The following is a 27,899-nucleotide window of genomic DNA, read 5'->3' on the forward strand; positions in this document are numbered from 1 at the left end:
ATAGAATAGATTAAATGTGTTCGCTAGGGAAATTGACTACATTGATAACGAGAAAAAGATTTTTCCAGTGATTAAAATATCAGATTTCGAATGCATCAACACTTGTACGTCAAATGCATCTACGCATCAGTACTTGTACAAAAGATAGATAATACAACTAAGCCCAAAAAACCAGTTGAAGTAACGTGACGCATCAAAACGAATCTTTATTTGATTTCATCGGAATAAACTTTTTTTCGTACTGTGTACAATATAACTACCAACGACTGTCTTCATCCTCTTCAGCTAGAATAGATTACCACAAAAATTAGGTCAAACGACAACTATGGCTTCACTTTCGATCGCCATGGTTCTTCAATTACTTTTGTTCGTCGCAGCGCTCTACGCCGTCGAAGTCCACGGATATAGTGGTGGTAACGGAGGAGCAGTAGAATTAGTATCGACTGTAGCTGAACAAAGGGAGTTTGATTACTACGCGTTGGCTGTCCAATGGCCTCCAACTTACTGTTCGAAATCCACTAAATGCTGTACTCAAAGCGCTTGTTGCCGAGGGTAATTAATCAACTATTCTTTCATCTACTGTCAGTCGATTGAAAAAGAAAAATTATAAAGAAAGAACAACGGCTTGAATTTCAAAAGAATGGTTATTTTTTATGTTTGGTACTGTTGAGAATTCGAAATTTTTGGTTCTTTATAATGTATGAATATGATCTTATTTATACGGGTTCAGTTGTTGTAGGAACCGGAAAACTTTTTCTGATCAAGATACATTTTTCCCTTTTCTATTGATTTTCACAAAAATTGCCTTCTGAATTTGAGAACCATGGAGATAAAAAACTTACTCCATACTACTTTCATATGTTTTTGCAGATCAAATTCTCCATCAGTATTCACAATCCGTAAGTTCTCTCTACTAAAGTCAGAATATAGCTTCACCCTCTTTCTTAATTGTTGTTGTTGGGTTGTAAGAGTCAAGCACATACATGTTGATTACTTGGGTTATGGCAGGATGTAGTAAAAGTTCTCTCCCATATCTCTTGAAAGTTGAAACCCCCCTCTTTTGTGCTAGGCTCTATATTTTTGTATATACAATGAACAATGAGTAACCCTGTACCTGATTAATGTCTTATCCTGCAGATGGACTATGGCCAGATTACAATGATGGATCATGGCCATCATGCTGCTCAGGTCCTGCTTTTAATGAAACAGAGGTATTCTAACTATTTACTTAAAGTATTAAAATAATACGATAACTTCATCTCACTATGTATTGTTTGTTGTTCCTATCTGTAGATTTCGACATTGCGTGGTGTTTTGGAGAGATATTGGCCAACACTAAGTTGCAGTAAATCATCAACATGCCATAACAAAAAAGGACTGTTTTGGGCTCATGAGGTGGAATTTAACCATCATCTTGTTCATTTTTTATCAATTGATCATATTACAAAAACTAGAAACTAACTAAAATTCCCATGGTTTCCTTTCATGCTCATTCAATGGGGTCTTGTTGATTTCAGTGGGGTAAGTATCTTTCTTCCTGCTGTTGCAGTACTTTCAAAAATATACACTCAAAGACAAAAAATTAATTTGCTAACTAGAAATCAATTAATCCAAGCTTAATCTATAAATTTAGTTTCATCCATATGTCAGCCTTTTGTAGCATGATTGTCATCTATTTGACTTTTCTAAAGTTGAGAAATGACATTATTTTACTCTTTTTCTTTTTCCTAATGGTTAACTGGATGAACTTTATTTGCAGAGAAACATGGTACCTGTTCCTCTCCTGTTACAGGCGCCGAATATAACTATTTCTTGACAACCATCAATTTGTATTTTACATACAATGTCACAGTAAGTTTTTAAGGGAAATTACTGCATTGAAATTGGTAGATGTTAATATAATAAAACAAGTTTTGTTTTTTTTGTGGTTTTCAGGAAGTTCTTTTTGAAGCTGGATATGTACCTTCAAATTCAGAGAAGTATCCTTCAGGTGGCATCATTTCTGCCATTGAAAATGCTTTCCATACAACCCCACAATTGATCTGCACAAAAGGTGCTTTGGAGGAAGTCCGTTTATGTTTAACCAAGGATTTCAAGGTTTGTCGCTTTTTTCCATTTGATGCATTTTTTTATATAAAAGTTAACTTTCATCAATTTGCTTATTATAGCATCATACTTTCGTTTCTTCTTATTACAACAATATTCTAATTAGAACAAACAAATTTGAAAAGTATAATGCTAGAATTGGATAGATTTCTCAAAGTATATTGTTGTCTTAATAAATAACTAAATAATGTAATTACTAATTATGATGTTGTAACTTGTAATAGAAAGAACTAAAAAAGTAGATTGTTGATTTTGATTTACTTGAATTCTTGCAGTTCCGAGACTGTGTAACAGGAAGTGATTGTCCTGAATATGTCAGCCTACCGGAATTCGCTTTCTCAGGTCTGCCTTTTGGTTATTTTGGTAATTTTACCTCCATTTTTATTATTTTCACATTTTTTTTTACTTAATCCTGCCTTTTGGTTTTCAACTTGTAGATGATCTAAATGGCACCAAGATTGCAGATCAATCATTTACTGGCCATGAATCCTTCTGAATTATTTGCCTGATGATGAATGATGTTTATTTTACAGTCATAGAATACCATTTTTATTTATGAATAAGTCAAGGCAAACATGATACCATTTCAATTGAATCTTTAAAACATTATGACTTCGACATTTTAGGGTATTTATTTTTATTATAGTACCCCCATTAATGTACTGAACAGAAAATTTGATCGAAAACGAAGATACATTGATTCAAATAATTACCATATTATTGACGGGTTGATATTGATTGATAGATTCTGTTCACAGTTTTTTAAAATAGACATAAAAGATTTAATGAAAATCATAATATTCCGTATAGTTTTTATTTTACTATTTTATCGGGTTAGAATTTTGATGTGTCATTTTGGTTATTGGCATGACCCCATATCAGTATCACATGATCCCATGTGAGAACCTTAAAATGAAATAGCGTTTGGAAAGTGGTCTAGAGGGTGTTTGGGATTTGCTTATTTGAAGTGCTTATTGATTTGTTGCGTTTTGACATCTGTAATGAAGAGTTTGAAGTGTTTGGAAGGAAGATTTCATAAGCACTTATTGTCTTAAAGAATAAGTTTTTGATAAGTTACTTTCTTCTTACTTATTGACTTATTTAAGGAGTTTTGGATACTTTATTTCCTCATTACACATATAAGCATCATTTGCATGGTGGCTGACATGTGACAAAATCTCAGGGGTAGCACACATGATTTTAGGGGTAATACGCTGAAAAATTTACATTACGTCGGAAAATTTCTCAAAAATTTACACTATGATGCAAAATTTAAGGTGTTGCACCGGGAACCCCCCTATGTCTGCCCCTTGCCGGTCACTAAAAAATAACTTATCAGTTTATTACATTTTGGCACCGCATAACTAAACCAAACACTTTTTTAAAACTACAAGTATAAATTGTTTTAAATAAACAACTTGACCTTGTCTTTGCATGCCATGTTATTTACCACTCAACTAACGATAATAGTATTAGGAACTTAATGCTAAGCTAATTTCTTCAGGTAAGACCATCTTGAGTACCCTCAACAGAGGGCTCCGATGTCTACATGACACCCAACCACAAATGTAAATACCACCCCGGGTGTTTAGTGGTTGCAAGTTTTCGTGGTCGTTTGTGATGGGGAACACGAACCTCCACAACTAATTATTTTCTTTCCCTCTACATCTCTCTCTACATTTTAAGTAATATATATATATATATATATATATATATATATATATATATATATATATATATATATATATATATATATAGAGAGAGAGAGAGAGAGAGAGAGAGAGAGAGAGAGATAATAAAAAATAAGAGGGATGTAATGGTGGGTATTGTGTGGTGATAAAGTGACATCCACCGTATTAGTGATTAGTGGCGTGTGCTCCAGATAACCTAACTACTTCGTGTTTCCTAGTTTGTAATGATAGGTAATTGCACTTTTCTTTTAGAAACGTTGTAAGTTTTCATTGGTTAATTCAAATATTGATTAATTCAAAAAGAATGTTGTCTGAGTTTAGTCTCTCTTTTATCTATAATAAACAAAAAGTAAATTATATTTTTGGTTTTTGAGTACAAATCATTTTCGCAATTTTAGTATGAAATTGTTTTTCTTATAATTATGTCTTTATGAAAATTTTATAAAGTTTTTAGTTTTTGTTCTATATAAAATGACTATTTTTTTCTCCATCTCTAGAGGCTGTTTTGGAAAAGTTTATAAAAATAGCTTTTTAGTTTTATTATCGGTTTTACATCGATATAAATAAAAAATAGTGTATTTTATTATTATTATTTAAAAAAAAAAAAAAAAAAAAAAAACTGCACCTTCAATAAGTCGGTTTTTTTATAAAATCACTTGCTTATCAGAAAGTCCTAATTTCACCGTTATTAGAAGAATCGACAAATATGCCCCCTTAACCTAAACCATATACATCGACACAAAAACATACGGCTCCATTGCTGTTTTCTCCATCGTTGTTCCTCAAGCCCTCCCCTGTGAAGCCACCGCCGGTAGCCATCTCCTCCCCACCGGCCGGAGATCGTCACAGTCCACAGCAACACCGGAGACCTTCGACCCCACAGCTAAGGTTCGTGTTTGTTCCTGCTTCTGCATTCGTATTTCTTTTTCCTGCTGTCTGCTTTCATTCGTCTTTTTTTTCCGTTGCTGTTGTCGATCTTCCTTCTTTTCCCTTTGTTTTCTGGTCTATGTTAGAATTGGAACTCAAAATTTGTGGGGTTTTTTTTTTGTGCTGATGTCGATTTTTTTTTGGGTGCTGCTGTCGATTTTTTGTGTGCTGCCATCTAGTATACTGATTTGAATCGGAACTCAAAAAAGCGTGGATTTTTTGGTAGCTGTTTTGCTGGTATCTGATCTGAGTTTTGTGTTGCTGTCGATTTTTTTGATTTGAAGGTGTAGTTTACCTGACATGAGAAGTGATTTTGAATGAAATATCTTTAAATTTGTAGTTTACATTTGAATGTGAAATGAGAAGTGATTACAAAGGGCAATTGTGTATGTATTTGTGCTTCAGTTATCAAAAACCTAGATGTTAATTCTTTTATTGTAATAGTAGCACCAATGGTTATGTTCAAATCTGTTGTCTTGAAATCTGGCATATAATCATTTCTTATAAGTTATAAGAAATGATTCTCTGCGGGGATATATCCAGCTGACTTGCTCAAATATTGTGTAATCCTAATCTCTGAAAGAGAAAGTGTGTTCTTATCTTTATGAAAAATTAAAGGACTCTGTTATAAGAGGAAGAGTTCTTTCCGATTAAAAGTAATTTCATCTAAAAGATTAAAACAACCGATATACTTTCATGATTTGAGTTCAGGGAAGATGGTCTAGTTAGGGTTTAAGTTTTTATCCAGGAACTTGATGTAATTGTGATTCGGTATATTCAAATGACTGGCCAATTTTATTCTTAAATCAGTTTGAGAGGAGAAAACAGAAGGAGAAAGAGAAAGAGATCAAAACAGTTATGGGTTACGCTCAATTAGTAATTGGTCCTGCTGGAAGTGGAAAGGTAAAACACATAATTTTATTTAATCATAATATTTATAGATATTTGTCCAACAACTAATTATCTATTGCCACTTTCAGTCTACTTATTGCTCAAGTTTGTTCCAACACTGTGAAACTACTGGAAGAACGATTCATATTGTGAACCTAGATCCTGCTGCAGAAAACTTTGATTATCCTGTGGCCATTGGTAAGTTGCTTGTTTTCTTGAAACTTGTCACAATAACATATACTCTTTAATAATATGAGTGATTGCAGATATTCGGGAACTTATATCTTTGGATGATGTAATGGAGGAATATGGACTTGGTCCAAATGGTGCTCTTATGTTCTGCATGGAGTATCCTTCCCTTGTCTTTTGTTGTGTTTCTTTACTCTTAATCACTCCACTTCATAAACACACAAAATTTCTTTCATGCACTAATTCCAGACACAAGGCTATAATTGTCCTTAAATCTCACTCACTAGACATCTTGAAGAAAATTTGGATGAGTGGTTATCTGAAGAGCTGGAGAATTACATGGAAGATGATTATCTAATATTTGATTGCCCAGGTATGCCTGTCAATAACATGTTTGCTTTAAGCATGTTATATCTATAAAAGTAAAGTAATTTTCTTGAAAATGCTTTACTTGATAGGTCAAATAGAACTCTTTTCTCATGTTCCTGCTCTTAAGAACTTTGTGGAGCATTTGCAGCGTAAGAATTTCAATGTCTGTGCTGTTTACTTGCTCGACTCACAGGTTTGTAATTGCTTCTTTCATCCATTCAATCTATGTCTGTGCAAAAAGACATGAATGCCCTCACTTGCTTTATTGGGTTTGCTGATTCTTTTTTTTTTTTCAACTTATATCAGTTCATCACGGATGTTACCAAGTTTATTAGTGGTTGTATGTCGTCACTCTCTGCAATGATTCAGCTTGAACTGCCTCATGTTAACATCCTCTCCAAAATGGACCTTGTTACTAGAAAAAGAGACATTGAAGAGTTAGTTAGCTTCTATTATGTATACATGTCCATTTTACATATTAAGTGATTATGAATTTATGATTCTGTCTACTTCCAATAGTTATCTGACTCCAGAGCCTACGACTCTGCTATCTGAACTGAATCAGCGAATGGGCCCTCAATTCCAGAAGCTCAACAAGGCCTTAATTGATTTGGTTAGTTCTAAAACCAGATACATGATCGATTAAAAACATTCATCTAAAACTGATCATTGTTATTAATGATATTAAACTTTTATATTAGGTTGATGAGTATAGCATGGTGAGCTTTGTGCCTCTTGATTTAAGGAAGGAAAGCAGGTAAAGTGTCGTGACTGTATATGTATTCGGTTTTGGTTGTATTTTTATTATTGGAAATGGTAATTTGTATTTTTGTTTACAGCATACAGTATGTTCTTTCACAAATAGACAACTGCATTCAATATGGAGAAGATGCTGATGTGAAGATTAAGGATTTTGATGAAGATGAAGATCAAGACTAAAAGTCTTTATATGATGGTGTCTCATTTTCTGAAATTTGTCATAACTTTTTTGTGTTGTTTTGGCAATCATTGAAAATACATATATTTTTAATTAGTATAAGGATGTCCCATAAGTGTTTATTATGATCCAGTTGTTTCTCAATTAATTTGTACTGAGCCATATTCTAGTTTAGTAGCTGACATAAGTACATGTTACAAGTTTTATCCAGAAAACAATAGGCAAAATACGTTCGAAAAGTTACAATGTTCCAAGTAGAGGTCAAAAATACATATAAAAAGGGCCACAAACTACCCTTTGCCATAGACTTTTTTATAAGTAAATCCTAAAAATTGTTATGTTAGAATTTACCTATTTATTTATTTATTATTATTTTGCTAAACATCAATTACGGAAGTTTTCAATTTTTATGAGAAATTTTACCGTACAAATATAGTGTTATTAGAGTTATGCTAAAAATAAACTAGTTATATTCTAATCAAAAAAGTTTTGATCAAGCTCAGCAAAAGAATTTTAACATGTAATTTTCAGACATGAGGAATTTACTTTTGCGCAGAAAACAATAACTTGGTAAGTCGTTTGCAATTTAATTTAACATAGAAAAAGACAATAGCTTTCATACTCTGCCTACTTGAGAGCTAGGCATACCCTCTAAATCCAACAATGAGAAAGAAAATACTTTAAAAAAAACACCTAAGACATATTCATAATGTAAAAAAAAGAATTCCGACTTCAACAACTAAGAAAAAAAAAACACAAAATTAAACAAGTCAGAACAATCAACCAGTATCCTTTCTGTCTTTGGGAGAGATATTCAACAAAAAGCAACAAAATTGAAAGCTGATAAAATCTTGTCTTTTTTTGAAGAATCCAACAAGCAAAATTTGATAAAAATCTTCACTCGTCATCTTCATCATCATCATCCTCATCATCAGCCCCAGCAGCAGCATTCAAAGCATTCAACCTCTCAATAAGCTTTTGCCTCCTCTCATCATATGTCAACTTCTTGAGATTGTATCTGAAACAACCAATCAAATATTTTCAACTGTCTAAACCCTAAATCTTTAATACAAAAAAAAAAAAAAAAAAAAAAAAACTGTGTTACCTCTTGTGCTCCTTGGCAGGCTGCTTATCAGATTTCTTAGGGGTTGGATCAGCACGAATAGCTGCATGCACCTTCTTGTAGACCTCTTCAATGCTGTCTGCTTCAACTCCAGCCTTTATGTATTCAGAAAAGTGTGTCTGATATTTCTCTGGTTCATCTTCTGTCAAAGTCTGCATTCATTCATTCAAACAAACAAACAAAATGATTCACCTCATTTCATATCACAATAAATAAAGACATACATACCCTCATGTAATCAGCAACATGTCCCCCATAAATGTACTTGCGGTGAACATCAGCATCAAGTTGCTTCCCATCCTTGTTGAATCCAGCAAACCTCTTTTCACTGTGAGGGATGTCAATTCCACCATCCAGTGCTCCCTGAAAGCATTCTACTTTCAGTTTTGCTAAAAAAAACAAAATCAATGGAAGTAGGTTGCTATTTATTTACCTTGAGGGCACCAAAAACACGATTGCCAGTAGTGGTTCTGATAAGACCAACATCTAAAAGAGCACGGAAAGGCCTTCTGTTTTCTGCAGGTTCCACAGAGTAATCTTCACCAGTTGCCTATAAAAATGCAATCACTCAATTAAAAAAATGCATCCATGTAAAAAAGCTCAATGATTAATTAATCACTGGTGCCACATATGACATACCTCAACATTTCCCTCATACTCCTCATCCATCTCAAGTGCTTTCAAAACTCGACGAGCCAACAGAAGCCCAGTACAATAAGCTAAAGTCAAAACAAAAAAAAATGAAAAAGGTGAGTCTTTCTACATCACATTAAACATGTTTTTAAAGGAAACACAAGAATACCTGCAGCATAGTTTGTAAGTCCAACTTTGAGGCCATAACTGGGGAGTTCATGAGCATAAGCAGATGCAAGAACCATGTCCCCAGCAATGCTAGCGGATACAATTTGTGCAACTATATCTTTGTTGGTCTAATAGCATACTGTTAAGAAAACTCTTACAAGATACAAACACCCATCTCAAAAAGGGTCAGAAGATAAATCATCAAAAAAGGGAAATGAAAGGATACAAATCGCACAACATAACGATATTTGGGCGTGTTGTACTTGTTTTTGTCCTGATTAATCAAACGTATCCTTGCACGATAGTCAGTTTTGCCCTCTGCAACAATAAATGGGAGTAAAAAAAACAGTGCAGCAATGAAATATGAGATATGACAAACAATAACAGAGATATCCATACCTCTCCTTCGCTTGAATTTGACTTGAAACCTCTTGAAGTAAGATCTTGACTTCTGTGCGACGAAAACCTTCGCAAATAAAACCACAAGCAATGAAATTGTTATGAAAATTACAAACAGCAAATTTTAGAGTTCAAACGAAGATATACACACAACATATAAACATAACATAATTTGTTTACACAATTGATCTATAAACAGATCAACAATGAAATAGCATGAGAAAACACATTTTTCATACGTAAAATATTGAAAATATAAACAACAACTTAGGCATCAAAACAACACAGTCTATGAAAGAGCTGAGTGTTTAAATGAGTTCAGGTAAGTTAACAAAAGACCCTAACAACAACAAAACATCAAAACAACGATTTGATTGTCGACATGCGTGATTTGAATCATAAATGGGAACTGATAGGCTTTACCATGGCCGATTTTTGGTGTGTCTGCGGGTTGCGCAGGGAGGGAGGGAGAGAGAGAATTACAGGCTCAGTGGAGGAGAATTAAGGCGTCCAGATATCAAAAACCCTAAAGACGAAAGAGAACTGAAATCGACGGCTGGGATTGCTTTTTGTATCGCATTCCATCTTAGGGCTTTTGTTAATATGAAGAGAGTGTCAATGTATACCTTGGATTGTTGTTGAGTGTCATATACAGTCCTTGAACTTTGATCTTTTATAGGTAGGGTTATTTGCAAATAACCCAATAGACTTGCATCATTTTATCAACTCTGTCGCCTAGTTTCGTCAAAATCAATCGATGCTTTTTTAAACCGACCGAACCTTTCTTAATTGGGTAGATCAGGTCGGATAAATTGGATTTAAAAATTCATGTATTCAGTTAACCTAATATTTAATTGGTTCGGATATCAGGTATGTGTAAAAAAAAAAAGACAAAATTGCAAGAATGGTCTGTATGGTATGTCGAAAATTGTAATTTTGGGCCAAACAAGTTTGGACTAGCACCAATGGTCCAAAAAGTTTCATTTTGTTGCGAGTTTGATCCATTTTTGTTTATTTTTTATAAAATGATGATTTTGCCCTTTGTAATTTTTTTCAATTTTTTTATTTCATAAATAAAAAATGCTCTCTCTCTCTCTCTAAAAACACTTGATCTGGTCATTTCTCACCCTCTCTTCCTCTGAAGAAGAAAAGAGGTTGTCGACCGCCACCTTCGCAGCCCCTCCCCGCCTCCCTTTGGTCGTGTAGCACCACCAAACACCCATCCTTTCACCCACTAAACCGTCGTTCTCAACTCCGGCAAATTGACCCTCCCAGCTCCGACAAATCAACCTAGCCGCCAAGAAATGAAAATCCTAGCCGCCAAGAAACCCTAACTTCAGAGTTTTATGGATTTAGGAATGGTTTTCAAAGACAAAGATCGAAAAGGCATCAAAACCCCCCAAGGGTTTTCAACGTCGTTGTGTTCGTCGTAACATATGTGGATCAACGTCGTCCTGTTGGATCTGCAACACCGTCGGATTTGTGGTTGTTTGAAGGTTAAGATCCGTCGAACACCCTATCTTACTAAATCTCACCCTCCAGCATAGGAAGCCACCGCCGAAAACTACGTTGGCGCTGCCTTGCTGTCGTCTTCACCAATTTAGGGTTTGCAGACCTTTGGAAGTGTCTTGAGTCGTAAAAATGGGTTCCAAATGGTTATTTTTTGCTCCATGCATCATTTGGAATGACTTAATGGATTAAGACATTGAGTTAAGCACTTATTTTGTAACCCCCGGTTCCCGATACGTATTTTATTATAAGTTTTTGCATTTTTACACAAGGGCTCGACGAGTTGGAGGCCCAACTCGTCGAGTAGATGCGAATGTTGGACGCGGGTGGAAGAGTCTACTCACCGAGTCGGAAGCCCCGACTCGATGAGTAGACCTGTCTGGATGAAACCCTAAAATTGAGGGTTTGCACTTTATTTAAACAACTTATATGGTCTCCACTCCAGCCTCCATCACCCTCATACTCTCTTCACGAAACCCTAATCAAATATTGAGTGTTCTTGAGCTTTTTGTACCATTTGTGTGTATTTGAAGCTTGAGATGAAGAAGGGAGCTTGGGAGATCAAGAGAAAGCAAGTAGATCCAGAGGTTTTGGCACATTCCCAACTCATTTGAGGTATAAAGCTGATACCTTGACTATTCATTTCTTAGATCTCCATTTAGGGCTATTTTCTACCTTTTCTAAGTCTTAGTGAAGCCATATTCGGGATTGTGAGTATCAATGGGGTTGTACTTCAGATCTTGAACCATTAAGGGTTCCCATGGCATAAAAGTGCCAACTTTATGGCCGTGTGAGTCCCATGCACCATGTAGACTTCATTTTGGGTCCTTATGAGCTAGTTAACCCATGCATGCACGTAAAGTTTGTAACTTTATGTGCTATATCGATCCTAAGAGGTCATATTTATGTTCTGGATGCATTAAGCCTGACTGAAATTGACATGGTAGACTTGGAAGTTGGGGGACTCGGCAAGTCGCTCATAGGACTCGGCGAGTCAGGTCATGGTTCCCCAAGCTTTTATGTTTCTGATCGATCTGGTTGAGTCTAGAAGAGGACTCAACAAGATGGACATGAATATGGTATTGAAGATCAAAGAACTCGACGAGTTCAAGGCAATGTCCCAACTTATATGAAGAATAACTCAACGAGTTCAAGGAAGAACTCGGCGAGTCAAGGACTAAACACTTCAACTTGTATGAAGAAGGACTCGACGAGTTCATGGACGAGCTCGGCGAGTCAAGAGCAAAAAGGTCCTGATTTTGTATGAAGGAGAACTCGTTGAGTTCTTGAAAGACTCGACGAGTAGGATCGAAGTTCCAGTATTTTATGGAATATGGAACTCGACGAGTTGGTGGAGCAACTCGGCGAGTTGAGTCAACCATATGTTGACTTTGACCAAAAGTTGACTTTGGCCAGGGTGTTGACCTTGACTTTGACTTTGACTTTGACCTGTGTTGACCCTTGAAAGGGTTAAGAGTATGAAATGGTAATTAAGTGTGACAACCCGAAATTTCTATCTTGTACAGTCATTCAATTCAATCAAAGTCAGACTCGTTTTTGCCATATTTTAGCATTGTTTAGAGTCTGTTTGAGTGTTCTAAGTCTTGTACATTCAAGGATTGGGTGTTAGGAAGTATCTTCTAGAGTTCAGTGTGTTGCATTCAAGCCGGAAAACTCCAAGTCTTGGAGTTTACGGCCGTAAACTAGAGATTACGGCCGTAATCTCTTGGCTGGCCGTAAACTCCTCCCTTATGTAGGATATTCCTTCATTATTCTCCATTTCTTACACTTTCAACTAAAGAACTTTCATTTCTCTCTCAAGTATCATCAAGATCACTTCGAGTTCCCGACAAAGGTGATTCTTCTGTTTATTAGTTAATACATTTCTTAATCTAGTAAAATCCTTTGATTTCATCCGTGAAATCACCTCTTTTGGGTTAGATCTTCAAGAACACCAAGAACACACTAGCTCTTTGGACCGTGAAAACCCCTTCAAGCTTCAAAACGTAAGTATCCTTTCCATATACTAGTTTCCCATTAAAAGCTCTTGAATCACACCCTTGAAATCAACCACTTTAGCTTGTTAATCAAGAGTTTACGGCCATAGCATCTCCTTTGGCCGTAAACCCTTCTCAAGAACACCAATGGTCGTGAACATCTAGGGCCGTAAACCCTAGCTTCTTCTTGTGTTGGTCGTAAACTCCCATGGCCGTGAACACCATGGCCGTAAACACACTTATGTGGCTGTAAACCCCTTTAGTGCAATCATATGTGATTGTAACACTTCAATTCAAGTGTTTCCTAGTCCCTAAAGTGGCTCTCTGTCATGATTAGTTGTTATATACACTAATTATATCCATATATGTGTCATTATATGCTTAATAGGATCCGTTTGTGCTCAAGACTTCACTTGACACTTAGCATCCTTTATTGATCTTACATTCGTATATCTCACTACAGTTGAGTTCATACCCCTTAACTTATCTTTTAAATGATTTTAAATGCTTTTATGGGGGGGAATACAAGTAGAAACATTATAGTTATTATATCAATCACATGTGATTAATAACTATCAAACAAGTGGATTTCTTATTCTTCAAAACTGTGTTATCAAACAAACTGTTTCAAATCGTTTTATAAACTCTTTTATATGTTAAACTCTTTATCATGTTCCAAAACTCTTTTTAAACTTATATATTGTGAAAATCTTGTCTATATAGATATAGTTATATAAATAATGTTGAAAGGGCTTAGGACTGATAACTCGCCTTATTTTTTGTTCCTTGTTTGGTTGTGGACTTAGGGTACCGGTTGTTTGTCCAAGTGTCGTTTGAATCTTAGTTATATATTATGTATATGTGTATAGATATAAAAGTTCTTACATCAGTTCAACACCTTTAGATAGCAAAGGTGTATAAACATGCTCAGTCATTCAAACAACATTACTAGTAAACTATAATAGGTATACTTTAGAGGATTATTACTCACTAATTCTAGTACAATGAAACATACAAGAGTCAGTTCATACATGAGTCAGTTCAAACTTACTATAATGAGAAACAGAGAGAACATACTATAATGAGAAACAAAGAGGAACATATTATACACTATAACAGAGAGAACATACAATACACTAGAACATATTATACAAATACAAGAAAACTATAACATTAATGTGAGCCACTACTTCATGACACGACAATATACTGCTGTGTCACGTTTTGTAACCAGAGTCTCCGGGAGGGAGAGCGTGAATTTGTGTATAGATCTATACGGGATTGACCATCCTACACCTTGTTGCTAGTTACAGTGGGACCTGCAAGTCTACGGGTGACGAATGTCATACCATTTCGATGTCTCGAACGTCGTGTTATACTGGTCAATCAAGTACAGTTACAATCTTATCACATTTTACCTTAATTAAACGAACAGGTTTAAGGTAGTTAGTACATTGGTAGTCACTTAGATAAAACTACAGTACATCTTTATTTTCCCATTTTATTCACATTGTGATCTTCTCACATAAACGGCAATGAAAACTATATTTTGGTAATGATAGTCATACTTGGGAAAAACACTCACTTTTACAAAAGAACAAACTTACAAAACAGTCGAGTCTTGGTAGAAGGCTACTTTAGTAGAAAATATAGGATTTTCTAGGAAGTATTCAAACATGTACAGACAACACTTACAAACTTTTACATCAAATATTTACAAACATTTCATTCAAACTTATACAAACAATGACATTAAATACTTATGAACTCACCAGCTTTAATGTTGATTTACGCTTTCAAAATAACTTGTATTCTCAGGTCACCAGTAGACAAGTACCGATGACCAGGTTTTGAGAAGACGGAGCATGTTCAAGACTCGTCTTTTATTTTGATTCATATTTTGGTGTCTTATAAACTATACAGAACACACTTGTATTAAAATTATATTATCAATGCAATGGATGATGTTGTTGCTTGTTTTACTATTATGCATTGTTATGATATTGTACATGACGTCCTCTGGCCCTGAACATTTCTGCCGTTCTGGTTTGGGGGTGTGACATTAAGGAAGGTTGTTACGTGTAGGAGTTTGAGAGGAGTTGATTCCAACATCGACAGTTCAGACACTTCACAACATTGAGGTGAGTTACCTTCCAGTAGAACTGGGTCTACGGCCACAATGTCGGCCCACTAGTAGGGGTTGTTTGTCAGATAATTGTCTTTGTGATAATTACCTGGGTCTGTTACTGTCTGATATGTTTTAGGTGCTAGTATGATATGATGTTAGGTGATAGTGGTAGTAGGGGGAATAGTCCCCATGTTCGGTTGTAAGGACCGAAGGGGTAGGTCGGGTACCCCCGGTATATCTGACAGTATAATTATGTTATATTATTATGTTACAACATGAGTTTACGCGGGCTGCGGATTTGAATCTACAAAGGCAGTTCGAGCGTTCTGCTTTATGCGTGTACGCGGGCCGCGTAAACGACAGTGTTAATTTACGATGGTCGTGTAAACATGGACGTGGGTTTTTATGAGACATCCCAAAAATTACGGTCCAAAATTTTTGTTTTTTAAAACATTATTAAAACCATCATTTCATTACCAAAGTATAAAGATCATAAACTATGTATTTCAAAATCTCATAATATCTATCACATGTCAAATCTCATGTCAAATATCATATCAAAATATCAGAGTAAAACTCTCAGGCTACAGATTGTGGTGTGTGCCATGCGATCATCCTGAGCCCTTCCCTTTTGCCAGTGGAAGTACCTGAAACCAAAACTGAAAATTGTAAGCACAAAGCTTTGTGAGCTCCCCCAAACTACCACATACCATACAATAACACATAAAGCACATACTGGGCCTTGCCCACTGCATCAGACCGAAGTCTGAAATAACTCGGGCCTTGCCCACTGCATCGGACCGAAGTCCGGAATAACTCGGGCCTTGCCCACTGCATCGGACTGAAGTCCGGAATAACTGAACATAACATATACATAAACATGTAACATAAACATATAACTACTGTATCGGGCTCGCCCGGCATCGGACCGAAGTCCGGAACACAAAGCACATAACATAACATGCATTAATCATAAAGACATCAGGCATACATACTACTTCTCGGGATCACCCCGGCATCAGACCAAAATCCGAAACTACTATATCTAGACGGGCCGACATTGTGGCCGTAGACCTGTTCCTAAAGGAGGAAACTCACCTCACACTGCTGAAGTCCCGCTGACAGAACCATAGCTGCTCGATGACAGATTCCCGATCTGTCGATATCAAAATAACACCCAATTAATAATTGGGTTCTAACACATATTCATAAATCCATGCTTGCGGTAAAAGACTACTTTACCCCGTAACTTAGCTCGACTTAAGCCCAAGGCCCAATCCAAAGGCCCAAAAGTCTAATAATGGACCAAGGCCCAACTATGGCCCAATTTTCCAAATTGGGCCCAAACCTCTACATGGTCTTGCCTTAAGGCCCAATCATTTATTCTTGGTCCAACTCTTAGCATTCTAAGGGCCCAATACCATATAATCATCAAGGTCCAATCTATGGCCCATTTATGGCCTAATTTTCCAAATTGGGCCCAACCCTCACATATGGGCCTTACCCTAAAGCCCATCTAAATGTTCTAGTCCATTTGTTTGCTCTTGAATGGTCCATTATTATCCAATCACCAAGGCCCAACTCAAAGTCCAAGTGAAATTAGGGTTTCACATAAAATGACGATTAGGGTTAAGTGTTTCTCACTTAACCTATTAAGGACTTATTCCATTAAGTCCTTTACTCTACTAGATAAATGATATGGAATAATTTGGGCTTAATACACAATCCAATCCCAATGGCCCAAAGGTGAGTCTCAATAAGTCCAAGGCCCAAAGTATCAAGAATTAGGGTTTTCTAAACCCTAATTAGGGTTTCCCACCCAAACATGGCCCAATAGGCCCAAAACTAATCTTTAAGCCCATTAGGGTTTTGCTAGTGGGGCACCACCCACTACCACCTCGGGTAGTGGTGGTCAATGGCGGCTCACGGCGGCGGCCACCACCTTACGGTGGTGGTTATGTTTCTTTTCATTACATCTTTTGCTAATTACAATTACAAGTTTTACTCCAAAACTAACACACACACACACACTAACTAAGCTTACTACACACACACAACCACCCTAGTGGTGGCCGGCGGTGGCTTGTGGTGGCGGTGGCTTTTCCCGAGGATTCCGACTAAGCAAAGCACACACAACACACACTACCACTGAAAACACACCCACACATAAGTCTTGCTCGGAACAGAAGCACCTCCCTCTCTTGGTGGCGTTTGGCGGCGGCAGGGCGCACATGACGGAGGCAACATCGGCGGAAGGAGGCGGAGAAGGCGTTGCAGATCAACCGGTACATGGGAGCAGCGGGCTAGCTGGTTGCTGCTGGCTTCACGCACGAGGGAAAGAGAAAGAATCTTTGTAACATCCAGCTCCGATCTCAGCCTCCCTTCACGTTGGAGTGACAATAGCGACAACAGCAAGGCGGCAAAGGTGAAGTAACAGCGCCTGGAGGCTGCCCTCTACTCCTCGTCGGTCTTCAATGTTGTCGGCGATAAGGAGGCTCGATGATGACGATAAAGCGGTGGCGGAACCGAGCTGTCGGACTCGGTGCTGCACCGGCGGCTGATGGGGGGGGGGGGGTTCCCATGGTAATGGCGGCTACCGTAAGGCTCCGAATGGGTGGCTCGACTGGTCGGGGAAACTATTGTAACGGGTGACAGTGGTCCCTCTGACTCCAACAGTCACGGTGGTGAGGATGACCTCAAGGTTGGTGCGGTGCCGGTAATGGGAGAAGGGAAGAATGTCGGCTGCAATAACTCTTAGGGTTAGGGTTTATTTAACCTTTATACCCGACTCCAATCAATACTTTTCCATAATGGCAATTACAGTCCCTCCATGCCCCTTTTATTCAAATGTAATCCAAAAGTTACCATTTTAACCCTGCCTACAAAACTCTTTACAAATTAAATCTGAATTTTACCAATAGCCCCTTACTCCATAAAATATCTTCAAATTCCCCAATAATTACCATTTAGTCCCTGTCTTGCATAATACTTACCCATTAAATTACACTTTTAACCCCCGACTATCAAAATTCTTCACAAAGTAGCCTGGGACTCACATTTAATAATTTATTTAAATAAACGGGGCGTTACAACTCTCCCCCACTTAAATTAGATTTCATCCCCGAAATCATTTCTTACCATTCTTTACACGCCCAACCACTCTAGCGAGATGGTCACCATCCTGGGCACACCCTAGCCTTCCCAGTGTAGCTATGACCAATCTTTGTAAAGCCTTAAATTCCACTAGTGAACGGATTCCTCACAACAGTCTACATCTACTATGTCTGATATCTGCTGCCTGGAGATGGTTTGATTCCCTGACAGACCACTCATACTAAATCATTGTCGATGAAACCAACCTGCTTATCCCTCAACTGACCCCTCAACTCCTGCTAGCTCGAAATTCCCGCTACAAAACAGGTTCACAAACCTAATTATCCATGTAGATCACTTATACTTGGCCAATGCTCAGCTATTTCCGCTGTGAGAGACTTGTCACTTCTCAATAAACCAGCTATCCTGTCAGTACTTGCCACTTCTCAGTAAACCAACTATCCTGTCAGTACTTGCCACTCAGGGCACAATTACTAACATTGCCCAAATGTTGAAACTGCCCGAACACTGAACTGCCTAAAGGAGTATGCTGCCACATGGCTGCTCTCCAAGATCTAACGAGACCTCCCTGGTCTCAGTTCGTTCACCAATTATCTGAAATACCAGGTTCCGGCCCGGTTGCAGAACCAAAGGGCTCCCTACTTAGTCGACTCGCACAACTTCTGAACAAATCCTTCTCTGGAACTAGTTGCCACTAGTTATCATGTCACTGAGGCTCTAACAACCTCCTGATCCAACCGATCAGGTCCATATGTCGAATCCTGACGTCATCAAACCCAGGCTAAAAGTGATTGCTACCTAACCGCTAGTAGCCTTATATCACAAGCAATCTTATACGGTCCATTGCTTCCCTGACCCCATAACTATAGTGATACTCCTACAGTCTTATCACCGGCTCAACCTAATCTAATCCTTCTGGGTAATTCCGAAATCCAATCCGTGGATTTTCGTATCCTCAATGTTGCACCCGATCTGGCAGGTACTACTGTTCCTTCCACGTCCTAACAACGCGCTCATGTTGTCTACCAACCAAGTGAATTCTATGGCTACGCCCGCAGTCTCATAACACTTTAGCACTACATGACTGCTAGTGAATGCTACGGCTACACCCGCAGACTTACAACACTCTAACAATACCTGACTGCTAGTGAATGCTACAGCTACTCCCGCAGACTTACAACACTTTAACATTATATGGCTGCTAGTGAATGCTACGGCTACTCCCGCAGACTTACAACACTCTAATACTATCTGGCTGCTAGTGAATGCTACGACTACACCCGCAGACTTACAACACTTTCTCACACTATCTCATTCGCTGATCACTAATCCGAACTCATCCAACGTCGAGCATACACATGACCTAACATCCAAAACTGAACCCATGTCCTGACTGGAATCCCCAGACTGATTCCCTAAGGCTTGCTAGCCACCATTCCGAGAACGTGATCTCATCATTGGCAAGTTTTTCCAATCTTCCATCTCACACTATCCTCGAACCATACAGCCACATGGGCTGTCTTCCTTCCAGATAAAGATGCAAAACTTATCCTAGTCTCAAAACTGCTTCTGCTCCTGAATCCTTGGACAATACTCCCCCACTTTGATTCAACTAATGCCTTACAGCACACAAAACTGGAAGATTTTTTTTTAATCCTTCATACTCTCCCATGACCAATCTGCTGGAACTTACGCTTGCCCTTGCTAGTATTTTAATACTAGCTAATCCGAAAAATCACACAACTTCTAAGAATCTGTTGTCTACTTTCCGAATCCACAATTAGGGAAATGACCCTTCGCTACCCACTAATTATTCTCGGTATGCAATTGGCATATAACATTTCTTGGAGATGTAATTCAAACACAATCAGAGGATAACCTAGAGTTACACATACTCAAACCCTTAGAACGAAAGGCTCCATTATGCGGTTTCCCTCAGGTGTTGCACCGAATCTGGCCATGCTGGCCTCTCAAAAGTTGTTTCGAAGATCTTGGGTCTCTTCCCAAGACCCTTCTATATAAGTAACTGATCTGTTTCCCGCTTATCAATGTGCTCCAAGTCCTTATCCTGATCTCAGGTTCTAGAAGTCATATCATTCAGGGTCTTGCACCCCGAGATACTCACAATCTCCCTGTTATCATTCTACAGTATGTTCTGATAACTTACCTTCTTCATTTCCTCATCTGCCGCGTACTGTGGTACCATATAAGCTCTTTCCCGAGACTTGGCAGTGATCCCTGCCACAGTCTCAATCGTCTGGTGGAGATCTAACAACTATTGCGCCAACTGCTGCGCCTCAATCGCCTGGGCACACTCTGTCCAGAATCTGGTCTAAAAGTCATCCCATGACATAGCATCAACCGCATCATCACTCAACCTTCTACCAACCTCTTCCTATCAATATCGTGCTCTGTCCCTCAGGAGACGGGAAGTAAGTCAAATCTTGTCTCCAACGTCTGGTACGAAAGTGTTGGTGACATCTGCCAACCATCTACTGCTAACAATGGGGTCCCTGACCCCCATGACAGTCTGAAGCCTCACAAACTCTGAATTCCCGAACATAAACGTACAGGTCCCTATCATGACTGCTATCTCAGTACAGATTGCACTCGGCCTCTCATCACAAATCTCTATAATGCCCTCCTTGATCATACTGAGGATCACAAGAGTCTGGTCAATGATACAACGAGTAATCTCAGATGGAATGAACTCCCTCATTTGATCATCGAGCTGCCCGGCTACAGAGTCCGAGCCTATCCCTCGTCGACACCAGAACTACCATCTGGTCTACCACGTAGCGTCATTATACTCGGTAATATACCATCACTAACATCACAATACTCATCAAAACTCGAGGGGTCTCACTGTTGGGTTTTAGTATACTACAACATCCTATGGTGCACATACAACCCTAAATACCTTGGATCTATGTTTTCACTAATTATACATGCAAATGGTTTCCAAGGTATTAATCTTACAACTAGCATGCATTTAACATAAAATTATAATATACTAGTTAGCATGACATACCTTTTGATGGAGCTTGAATTCTTGGTGTATTTGGCCTTAAAGAGCTTAGCCCCAATAGTGTGGAAGCCTCAAATGGAATCACAACACACCATGGACAAAGGATGAACTTGAGAGAGAATTCCATGCACACAAAAGACACCATGAACTCTAAAAAGATACAAGTGGCGATTTTGGGCAATGAAGTATCTATTTATATGTGGGATTTCTAGGGTCATGGATATAACCCAAATCCATACCCATGGGTTTTATGATCCATGGTTCATGTGGCCCAACTCTTTATGTATCCATACATAAACTTGGTCCAACATGGATCATAAGCCCAACACATATAAATATAACTAATTATCATAATTAGTCCCCATAGATTTAATTAGTCTCTTTCGACCACTAAATTAATTCTAAATTAATTCTTGATCACTATTAATTAAAACATATGATTTCATATTAATATATTATTACTTATAATATATTAATAAACCATAAATAACCTTCTCTCAAAAGTCCATCCTAACAAATTGTCCTGATGATATGCAACCCAAATGGACCATGCTACTCTCGGGTCGAATACATACCAATAATAGTTATGGGCTTAGACACCTAATCCAACAGTCTCCCACTTGGATAAGTCTAAAACTATTATTCAAGTATGACTCCAAGATCCCGACTAGCAATCGTAGCTCTTAAAGCCGCTGTCAAACTCTGAACAAATCAAATGACATGTCCATTAGATAAGGGATCATATATTCCTCCATTCTAGATATCATATGGACTGAGACATGGATTATAATCATTCTCTCTGTCCATTTGTTGTTTCCCGATTTCCGATTTATGACGACTGACTAATTGAACAAATCAAATCAGTCCAGGCCCGGCCGAGCACTTACGTTTGTCATCACCAAATCATCGAGGGGCCCACAGATATCGCTTTTATCCCGAAGGTAAAAGGAATGGATAAACTTCGATTCATATGGCTTGTTCTACTACTTGTTGAATCATACACAAAGGCACGTTTTATAACATCGAGTTACCAATGTGTTTTCGTGCAATCAATGTATAACCAACTCATAGTAACAACTCATATCTCTAGGTTTGAAGAATATAAGATATTATCGTCTCATGATCACTCGTGATAAAATCCATGAAGTGATTCCAATGAGCGCGGGTTGAATCCAATACTCAGAACTTATGAGCACTCATGAGTGTTGTAGCCCTTTGTCCAACATCTTAGACCTCTACAAGCCAACCCATGACAGTCTTAATTCATATCTACTTCCAACATATGACCGACTGTGGATGGTTTGAATAACTTAGTCATCCAGAACAATGACCTAGTTTATTCTGGAAGTCAAAACATGCAAAATGAAACACAAGAATAATTGAATCGAATATGGTATCAAAACCTATGAACATAAATAAAACACCTTTTATTTATCACCATATGATTACACATTATTCATTGTATACTGTTCCAGCTATCAACTTTATTCTTGAATTTAAAACAATAGTTGTCCCATGCTCCAAGCATGTACACTATGTTTCTAAACACTAGTCATGCCATACACCAAGTATGCATACTATGTTTGTTTATGATCTTTACTTTGTGAAATATATCAATTGAACATAAATCCAATGATCCTCTTTTCATAGTCCCAAATCCTTACTGCAAATGCAAGAATTCCAAATTCATGCCATTTACTGAAATCTGTTAGATTCTAAACTTATATGCATTGATCCTCTTGTAATGATTATGCACAAAGTCAGATAGACTTGACAACAAACATTACAGAGCATTCCAAAGGAGATCAACTCCTTGGAAACATCCTTCTTGCATTAAGTTTCCTAATCTTACACATATTGAATAATTTCTAACTTTGAAACATTTCCATATTCCATTTTGACTATCACTTCTGAACAAGAGTTTCCTCCTTACAGATTATGTCAATATGGTCCTTCCAGAATTATCATTATACTTCCAACTGTCCTTGAACAACCAATCTTTGGTAAACCTTAGATTGTCCTCGACAATTGTTTAATCCTTTTAGTCATATCCAATTCTAGACCTTTTCCCTTTTTAATGCCCCAGGCATTTGGAAAATTTTAGAAAGGATGAATATAACACATGCAATCGATCCTATATCCGAAGCATATGGGACACGATTCATGATGTATCACATAAAGACTAAACCAGTCTTTTGCTATAATATTTCCATTTCAATTTGCCAAGTTCTCATAATTCAGATTATGAAAAGGGATGTCGTAATCATAATCGAATTTTAGAACGCAAATAATGGACCCTATATTAGAATTTTCTTATGTTGAGCCATTCCAACATAACATTCATATATATATATATATATATATATATATATATATATATATATATATATATATATATATATATATACTTGACTAAATACGATTAAAACCTCAATCTAAGCTTTTAGATTTGAGATGAAGTATAATTTCCTCTCCCTTAATTATAGCAAAACAACTTTTTCCCAATTGAAACCTTTTGTTTTCTATAATTAACATTGCTAACTTGCAACCTTTATCATAATTATCATGCTCCCACTAACATGATGATTATTAGCATAACACTTATGCTCCCACTAGCTTTGACATATACTCAGAAATCAGTTGAACTTCTAGAAAAAACAATACTTTATTGACTTTCTTACCAAAGTTCAGATTTCTGATACTAGATTGCTTTGATAAAACTTTATCAATATCATACACCTTATCTTAGATAGCTCACAGGTGTGTCTAAACAATTTCAGAACTATGAAAAGGGATGTCGTAATCATAGTCTCAATTGTTTAGACCTTTGCCACTTCTCACAAGTCCATGTTAGTGTGTCGGTTAACCACACAGCTCCACTAACGACTTTGAGAATGCAAATATCACAATTGCTATCTACTTCAAATCTACTTGGTGGAAGTGTTTCCTCACCATCATTTTCATGAATCGGAGAGAAACCTTATGACCCTTAGATTTAATGGTGTATGTGTTCTTATCCATGTGAATTGTCAAAACCATAGTCACAAGACAAGGATAATGACAAATCCAAACTCATATGGACTGAACTCAATCTTAATTTCTTGCCACCTAGCAGCTCAAGGGCCTGCCATTGCTTCCAAGTTGTTGTGCAACCAATTGAGAACTCTAAGAACTCATATGCAAAGCCAACTTTAACTGGAATGGGCACAGAATATGTCAACACGATAGGTTATAAACCTCAAGTCGTGTGCTAGTGAAGAACTTCAGGTTTTATTCTTGATTAGTTCTTGAGACTTTCAAGACCTTTAAGACTCCCACTGTCCTCTTGACATATAAGACTTTCTTGTCAGATATTCAAGAGATAGTGTGGATTCTAATCAAGACAAACACTTCACACAATTGGCCTTAGTTGGTCTTTGTTTTATCCAAAACATCACAACTTACCAATTTCAAATGTACAAGAGTAGAAAACTTTTACTCTTACATTTGATAAGTGTTTTAAACCTTCTTTAAGACATGTCACTCAAGTTACAATCTTAGAGTATAACTCTAAGAATTGTTTTTGGAACGAAGTATGAATCATCTTCTTGATTTAACCACTTCAATAATTCATAACTCCTCTTCTTAACTATCAGAATGCACTTAGAGGATGAATTGTGATAAGGTCTCAAAATCATTAAGATGGTCTTAAAACATGATACTAAAGTACTCTCCCATCTTTTCATATTTGAGAAACTTTTATCTTTCTGCCTAAATTGATTCTTCTTATTCGCTCTACCATACATTGGAACCTTTTCCAATGTCTCAGAATTACACGTAAGCTTGTAAGTATAACCATATTTACTGAGCTATAGTAAATTATGACGAATAGTCTTATCGATCTTTTGTGGTGGACTCTGACCAGTGCACAAGAATGTGTACCCGATCACTTAGTCATTCACTTTACTCACACACCCATGTGAACAAGTAGTTAGTCTTAATTTTTCCAATGCTCGAAAGTTCTCATTCATCATGCTATACAACTTGCATGATTCCAAGTTTCTATCCAACTGAAACTTGGGTGATGAGAATCTTTCCTTATTTGGTAAATTTAGATACTACCACAAATGAAAGAAACAAATTCATATTTCCACTCTTGCTCTTAATGGAATCTTATAAGCAACATAGATTTTCACAAATGCCATTGTAAGGATATTTTAAAATAAATAAAATCAAAAGATTTACCTTTTATTTTAAAACTTTGCGGAAAAACTTATCCTTACAATCCATATGAAAACTTGTTGTTATCTATTCCTAAGCAAAATATCATAACTCCTAAGAAGTAGCTCAAGAATCCGATCTTCAAACTATGCGATAGAAATCCATCTACGCGATCAGATTCAACATATTCTTTCTTTAAGTTTCTTCAATTTTCTTTGATTCTTAAAACATCAACATGTGACCCAGTCACATCATGTATCAAGAATCTCAGAATAGAAACTTAGCAGAGTTAGATAGTGGACTTTACCTGAAGTAGAGTCAAACTTATTGACTTTAACATCCTTAGGTAAATTTGGCAGCTTCGCAACCAATGCCCCTTTCTTTGGCAATATAAACATATGGACCCTTTGGTAATGGGACTATCTCAGACTTAGATTTTCTCTTTACCATTTGGTCAACCGAGTTGACTATGGCCGATCCATTTCCATTGGGAAGAGAATGCTTTTTTGGATTCCCAGTGTCATCATTGTCAATGTCCATAAAGTTTTTAGGAAGTTGATCTTAGCAAATAGATAAGATCATTAAGGGTCTTGTCATAGTCTGTTTCATAGGTGTTCCAAAAGAACTCACTATGTGACTTAGAAAGTAGTTGAGCCACCAACTTTCTCAAGACTTTGACACCCAACTCTCCCGGCTTGTCAATATGTGACTACATCTCCATGATGTGATCACACATAGACCTTTGCTTTCCAATAGGGCTTGAGTGACCTTAAACTTTTCAGGAACTTGTGGGTTAGGGAGAATAATTGGAGGAGGTGAAAGAAGTATGATTTCCATGGGACATCATCTTCATTTAGGAAAGCTTGTTTCAAGAGATTTGGGAAGATCATAAATGTCTAAACCATACATCTTTCGGGAGATACTCAAGATAGCTGATTTAAAGTCCTTAATATAACACCCAATATGAAATATTAAGGCTAGGACCCAACACAATACTTTTATAACTTGGAAGAGGGATACCGTAATCCAAGCTATAAAATATTTGAAGGTAGGCGAATGACGATTCACCAATTTCCACCATGAAAACGAAATATATATTATTAGGTTTTAATTGGTTTTTGAAACTCCTAGATCTTTGAGATTCATTGAACTGTTCAATGGCATGTTTCAATCTCGAGTGTGCCCTTCAGGTTTTGTGACTGGGATGCCGATGATCACAAAACAAGGTGTGAAGTAACCATGCAAATTACTTGGTACCCTTAAGTGTTTACCCCTCAATCGATGTGTCGGTTAACCACACACGCTCCATCGATACTATGATAAACATTAGGTTACCCTTTGCCTACCTTGTTAAATACGAGTTAGTGTGTCGGTTAACCACACACGCTCCACTAACCGACTTAAACAAAGTGCAAAGTGTAATTTCATGGATTAGCACCTTATTCACTTTTTCCTAAGTAACTAAGATTGGGTATTTATAAAAGGTTTAGTTACTTAGTATTTATCATTAATACTTTTAATGAAGAGAGAATTATAGTCCTTGTCCTACCCGTTCGGCTAACGACCCTCCACGGGTCAAGGAAGCGGTGGGTGAGAGTGGACACCTATTAAACTGCCATTTTATAGGCAATAACCTTATACCCCCCTTATAGACCGGCTTCGTGAATGAGGCCTACTAACGGTAAGACTGACTTTGTTCTTATACATATATATATATATATATATATATATATATATATATATATATATAAGTATTAACTATTAATATTATTAGAGTATAAGGGTGTATTTTAAACATTTAAAATACTTGGTGGTTTAATCTATTAATTAAACTATACTCTTAATTTAATTAAACTTAAACCATGTCTTTATGGAATTATTAACTCTTTTAATTAGACACTTTAATTAATTTAATGAAGTCCATAAAGTTTGAACTTTAACTTTTAAAATTCTTGGGTTTGGAATTAAAGTGTATATGGGGTTTGACTTTACAAATTCCAAAACTTGAGGACAAGTTTTGAACAATTCAAAAAACTTATGGTTTCCATAACTTATGAATTTTAAAGTGGTTTAATGGAAAAAACCCTTCAAGTTCCATAACTTGTAGACAAGTTATGGAAGACTTTAAAAGCATTAAAAATGTGAGTCTTCATTTTTTCATAACTTATGAAATTTTTATGGGTTTTAAAATTCATAAATGTGACTTTTCATGTAACTTGAGGACAAGTTACAAAAACACATATTATGAACAACTTCAAGATTAATTTGGATTGAAAACAACTATCTCATAATTTTTCCTATTAATCTAAACAAACTCATAAACATGAACATTCATAATCAATATTTTTCAAGCATCATATAAACATGTATAAAACTTGAAACTTTGATTATTATCCTTTATTTGGATGAGAATAAACATTACCATAGTATCAAAAAACAAATTTTATGAACAAAAACACTTTGCGGTAATGATTCTAATCCAAAACAGGC

General features: G+C 36.9%; 3 protein-coding genes across 3 annotated transcripts; 2 read left to right on the top strand and 1 right to left on the bottom strand.

Moving 5' to 3' along the window:
- Positions 1-211: 211 nt before the first annotated feature.
- On the top strand, positions 212-2,815 carry RNS2 (ribonuclease 2). Its single transcript, XM_079073186.1, has 9 exons — positions 212-552; positions 871-899; positions 1,138-1,211; positions 1,294-1,395; positions 1,518-1,521; positions 1,760-1,851; positions 1,936-2,097; positions 2,382-2,448; positions 2,544-2,815. The coding sequence occupies exons 1-9, from the start codon at positions 326-328 to the stop codon at positions 2,600-2,602; spliced, it is 816 nt and encodes a 271-aa protein (XP_078929312.1). The 5' UTR covers positions 212-325; the 3' UTR covers positions 2,603-2,815.
- A 1,705-nt stretch (positions 2,816-4,520) lies between these two features.
- Positions 4,521-7,235, top strand: LOC145135554 (P-loop containing nucleoside triphosphate hydrolases superfamily protein). The gene is made up of 10 exons (XM_079069813.1): positions 4,521-4,685; positions 5,535-5,627; positions 5,705-5,813; positions 5,882-5,963; positions 6,092-6,177; positions 6,263-6,366; positions 6,480-6,610; positions 6,693-6,786; positions 6,875-6,930; positions 7,013-7,235. Exons 2-10 carry the CDS (start codon positions 5,583-5,585, stop codon positions 7,110-7,112), a joined length of 807 nt encoding a protein of 268 aa, XP_078925939.1. The 5' UTR covers positions 4,521-4,685; positions 5,535-5,582; the 3' UTR covers positions 7,113-7,235.
- Positions 7,236-7,789: 554 nt separating this feature from the next.
- On the bottom strand, positions 7,790-9,992 carry LOC145137321 (large ribosomal subunit protein uL18-like). The gene is made up of 9 exons (XM_079071469.1): positions 9,857-9,992; positions 9,434-9,500; positions 9,261-9,352; positions 9,036-9,162; positions 8,873-8,952; positions 8,667-8,783; positions 8,462-8,596; positions 8,216-8,385; positions 7,790-8,128 (listed from the first exon to the last, which is right to left on the bottom strand). Exons 1-9 carry the CDS (start codon positions 9,857-9,859, stop codon positions 8,008-8,010), a joined length of 912 nt encoding a protein of 303 aa, XP_078927595.1. The 5' UTR covers positions 9,860-9,992; the 3' UTR covers positions 7,790-8,007.
- Between the last annotated feature and the right edge of the window lie 17,907 nt (positions 9,993-27,899).

Source organism: Lactuca virosa, chromosome 9, assembly GCF_052849685.1.
Source record: "Lactuca virosa cultivar CGN04683 chromosome 9, Lactuca_virosa_CGN04683_v6, whole genome shotgun sequence".
NCBI lineage: Eukaryota > Viridiplantae > Streptophyta > Magnoliopsida > Asterales > Asteraceae > Lactuca > Lactuca virosa.

What these genes read in the sequence shown, in the direction of transcription:
- RNS2 (XM_079073186.1), top strand. Translation starts at nt 326, where the DNA reads ATGGCTTCACTTTCGATCGCCATGGTTCTTCAATTACTTTTGTTCGTC. An exon ending in TCCATCAGTATTCACAATCC is followed by an intron (nt 900 to 1,137) that starts GTAAGTTCTCTC and finishes CTTATCCTGCAG; the next exon opens with ATGGACTATGGCCAGATTAC. An exon ending in GTTTAACCAAGGATTTCAAG is followed by an intron (nt 2,098 to 2,381) that starts GTTTGTCGCTTT and finishes GAATTCTTGCAG; the next exon opens with TTCCGAGACTGTGTAACAGG.
- LOC145135554 (XM_079069813.1), top strand. Translation starts at nt 5,583, where the DNA reads ATGGGTTACGCTCAATTAGTAATTGGTCCTGCTGGAAGTGGAAAG. An exon ending in GCTCTTATGTTCTGCATGGA is followed by an intron (nt 5,964 to 6,091) that starts GTATCCTTCCCT and finishes CTCACTCACTAG; the next exon opens with ACATCTTGAAGAAAATTTGG. An exon ending in GATTTAAGGAAGGAAAGCAG is followed by an intron (nt 6,931 to 7,012) that starts GTAAAGTGTCGT and finishes TTTTGTTTACAG; the next exon opens with CATACAGTATGTTCTTTCAC.
- LOC145137321 (XM_079071469.1), bottom strand. An exon ending in ACTTACAAACTATGCTGCAG is followed by an intron (nt 8,953 to 9,035) that starts GTATTCTTGTGT and finishes TTTTGACTTTAG; the next exon opens with CTTATTGTACTGGGCTTCTG. An exon ending in GTGTTTTTGGTGCCCTCAAG is followed by an intron (nt 8,597 to 8,666) that starts GTAAATAAATAG and finishes GAATGCTTTCAG; the next exon opens with GGAGCACTGGATGGTGGAAT.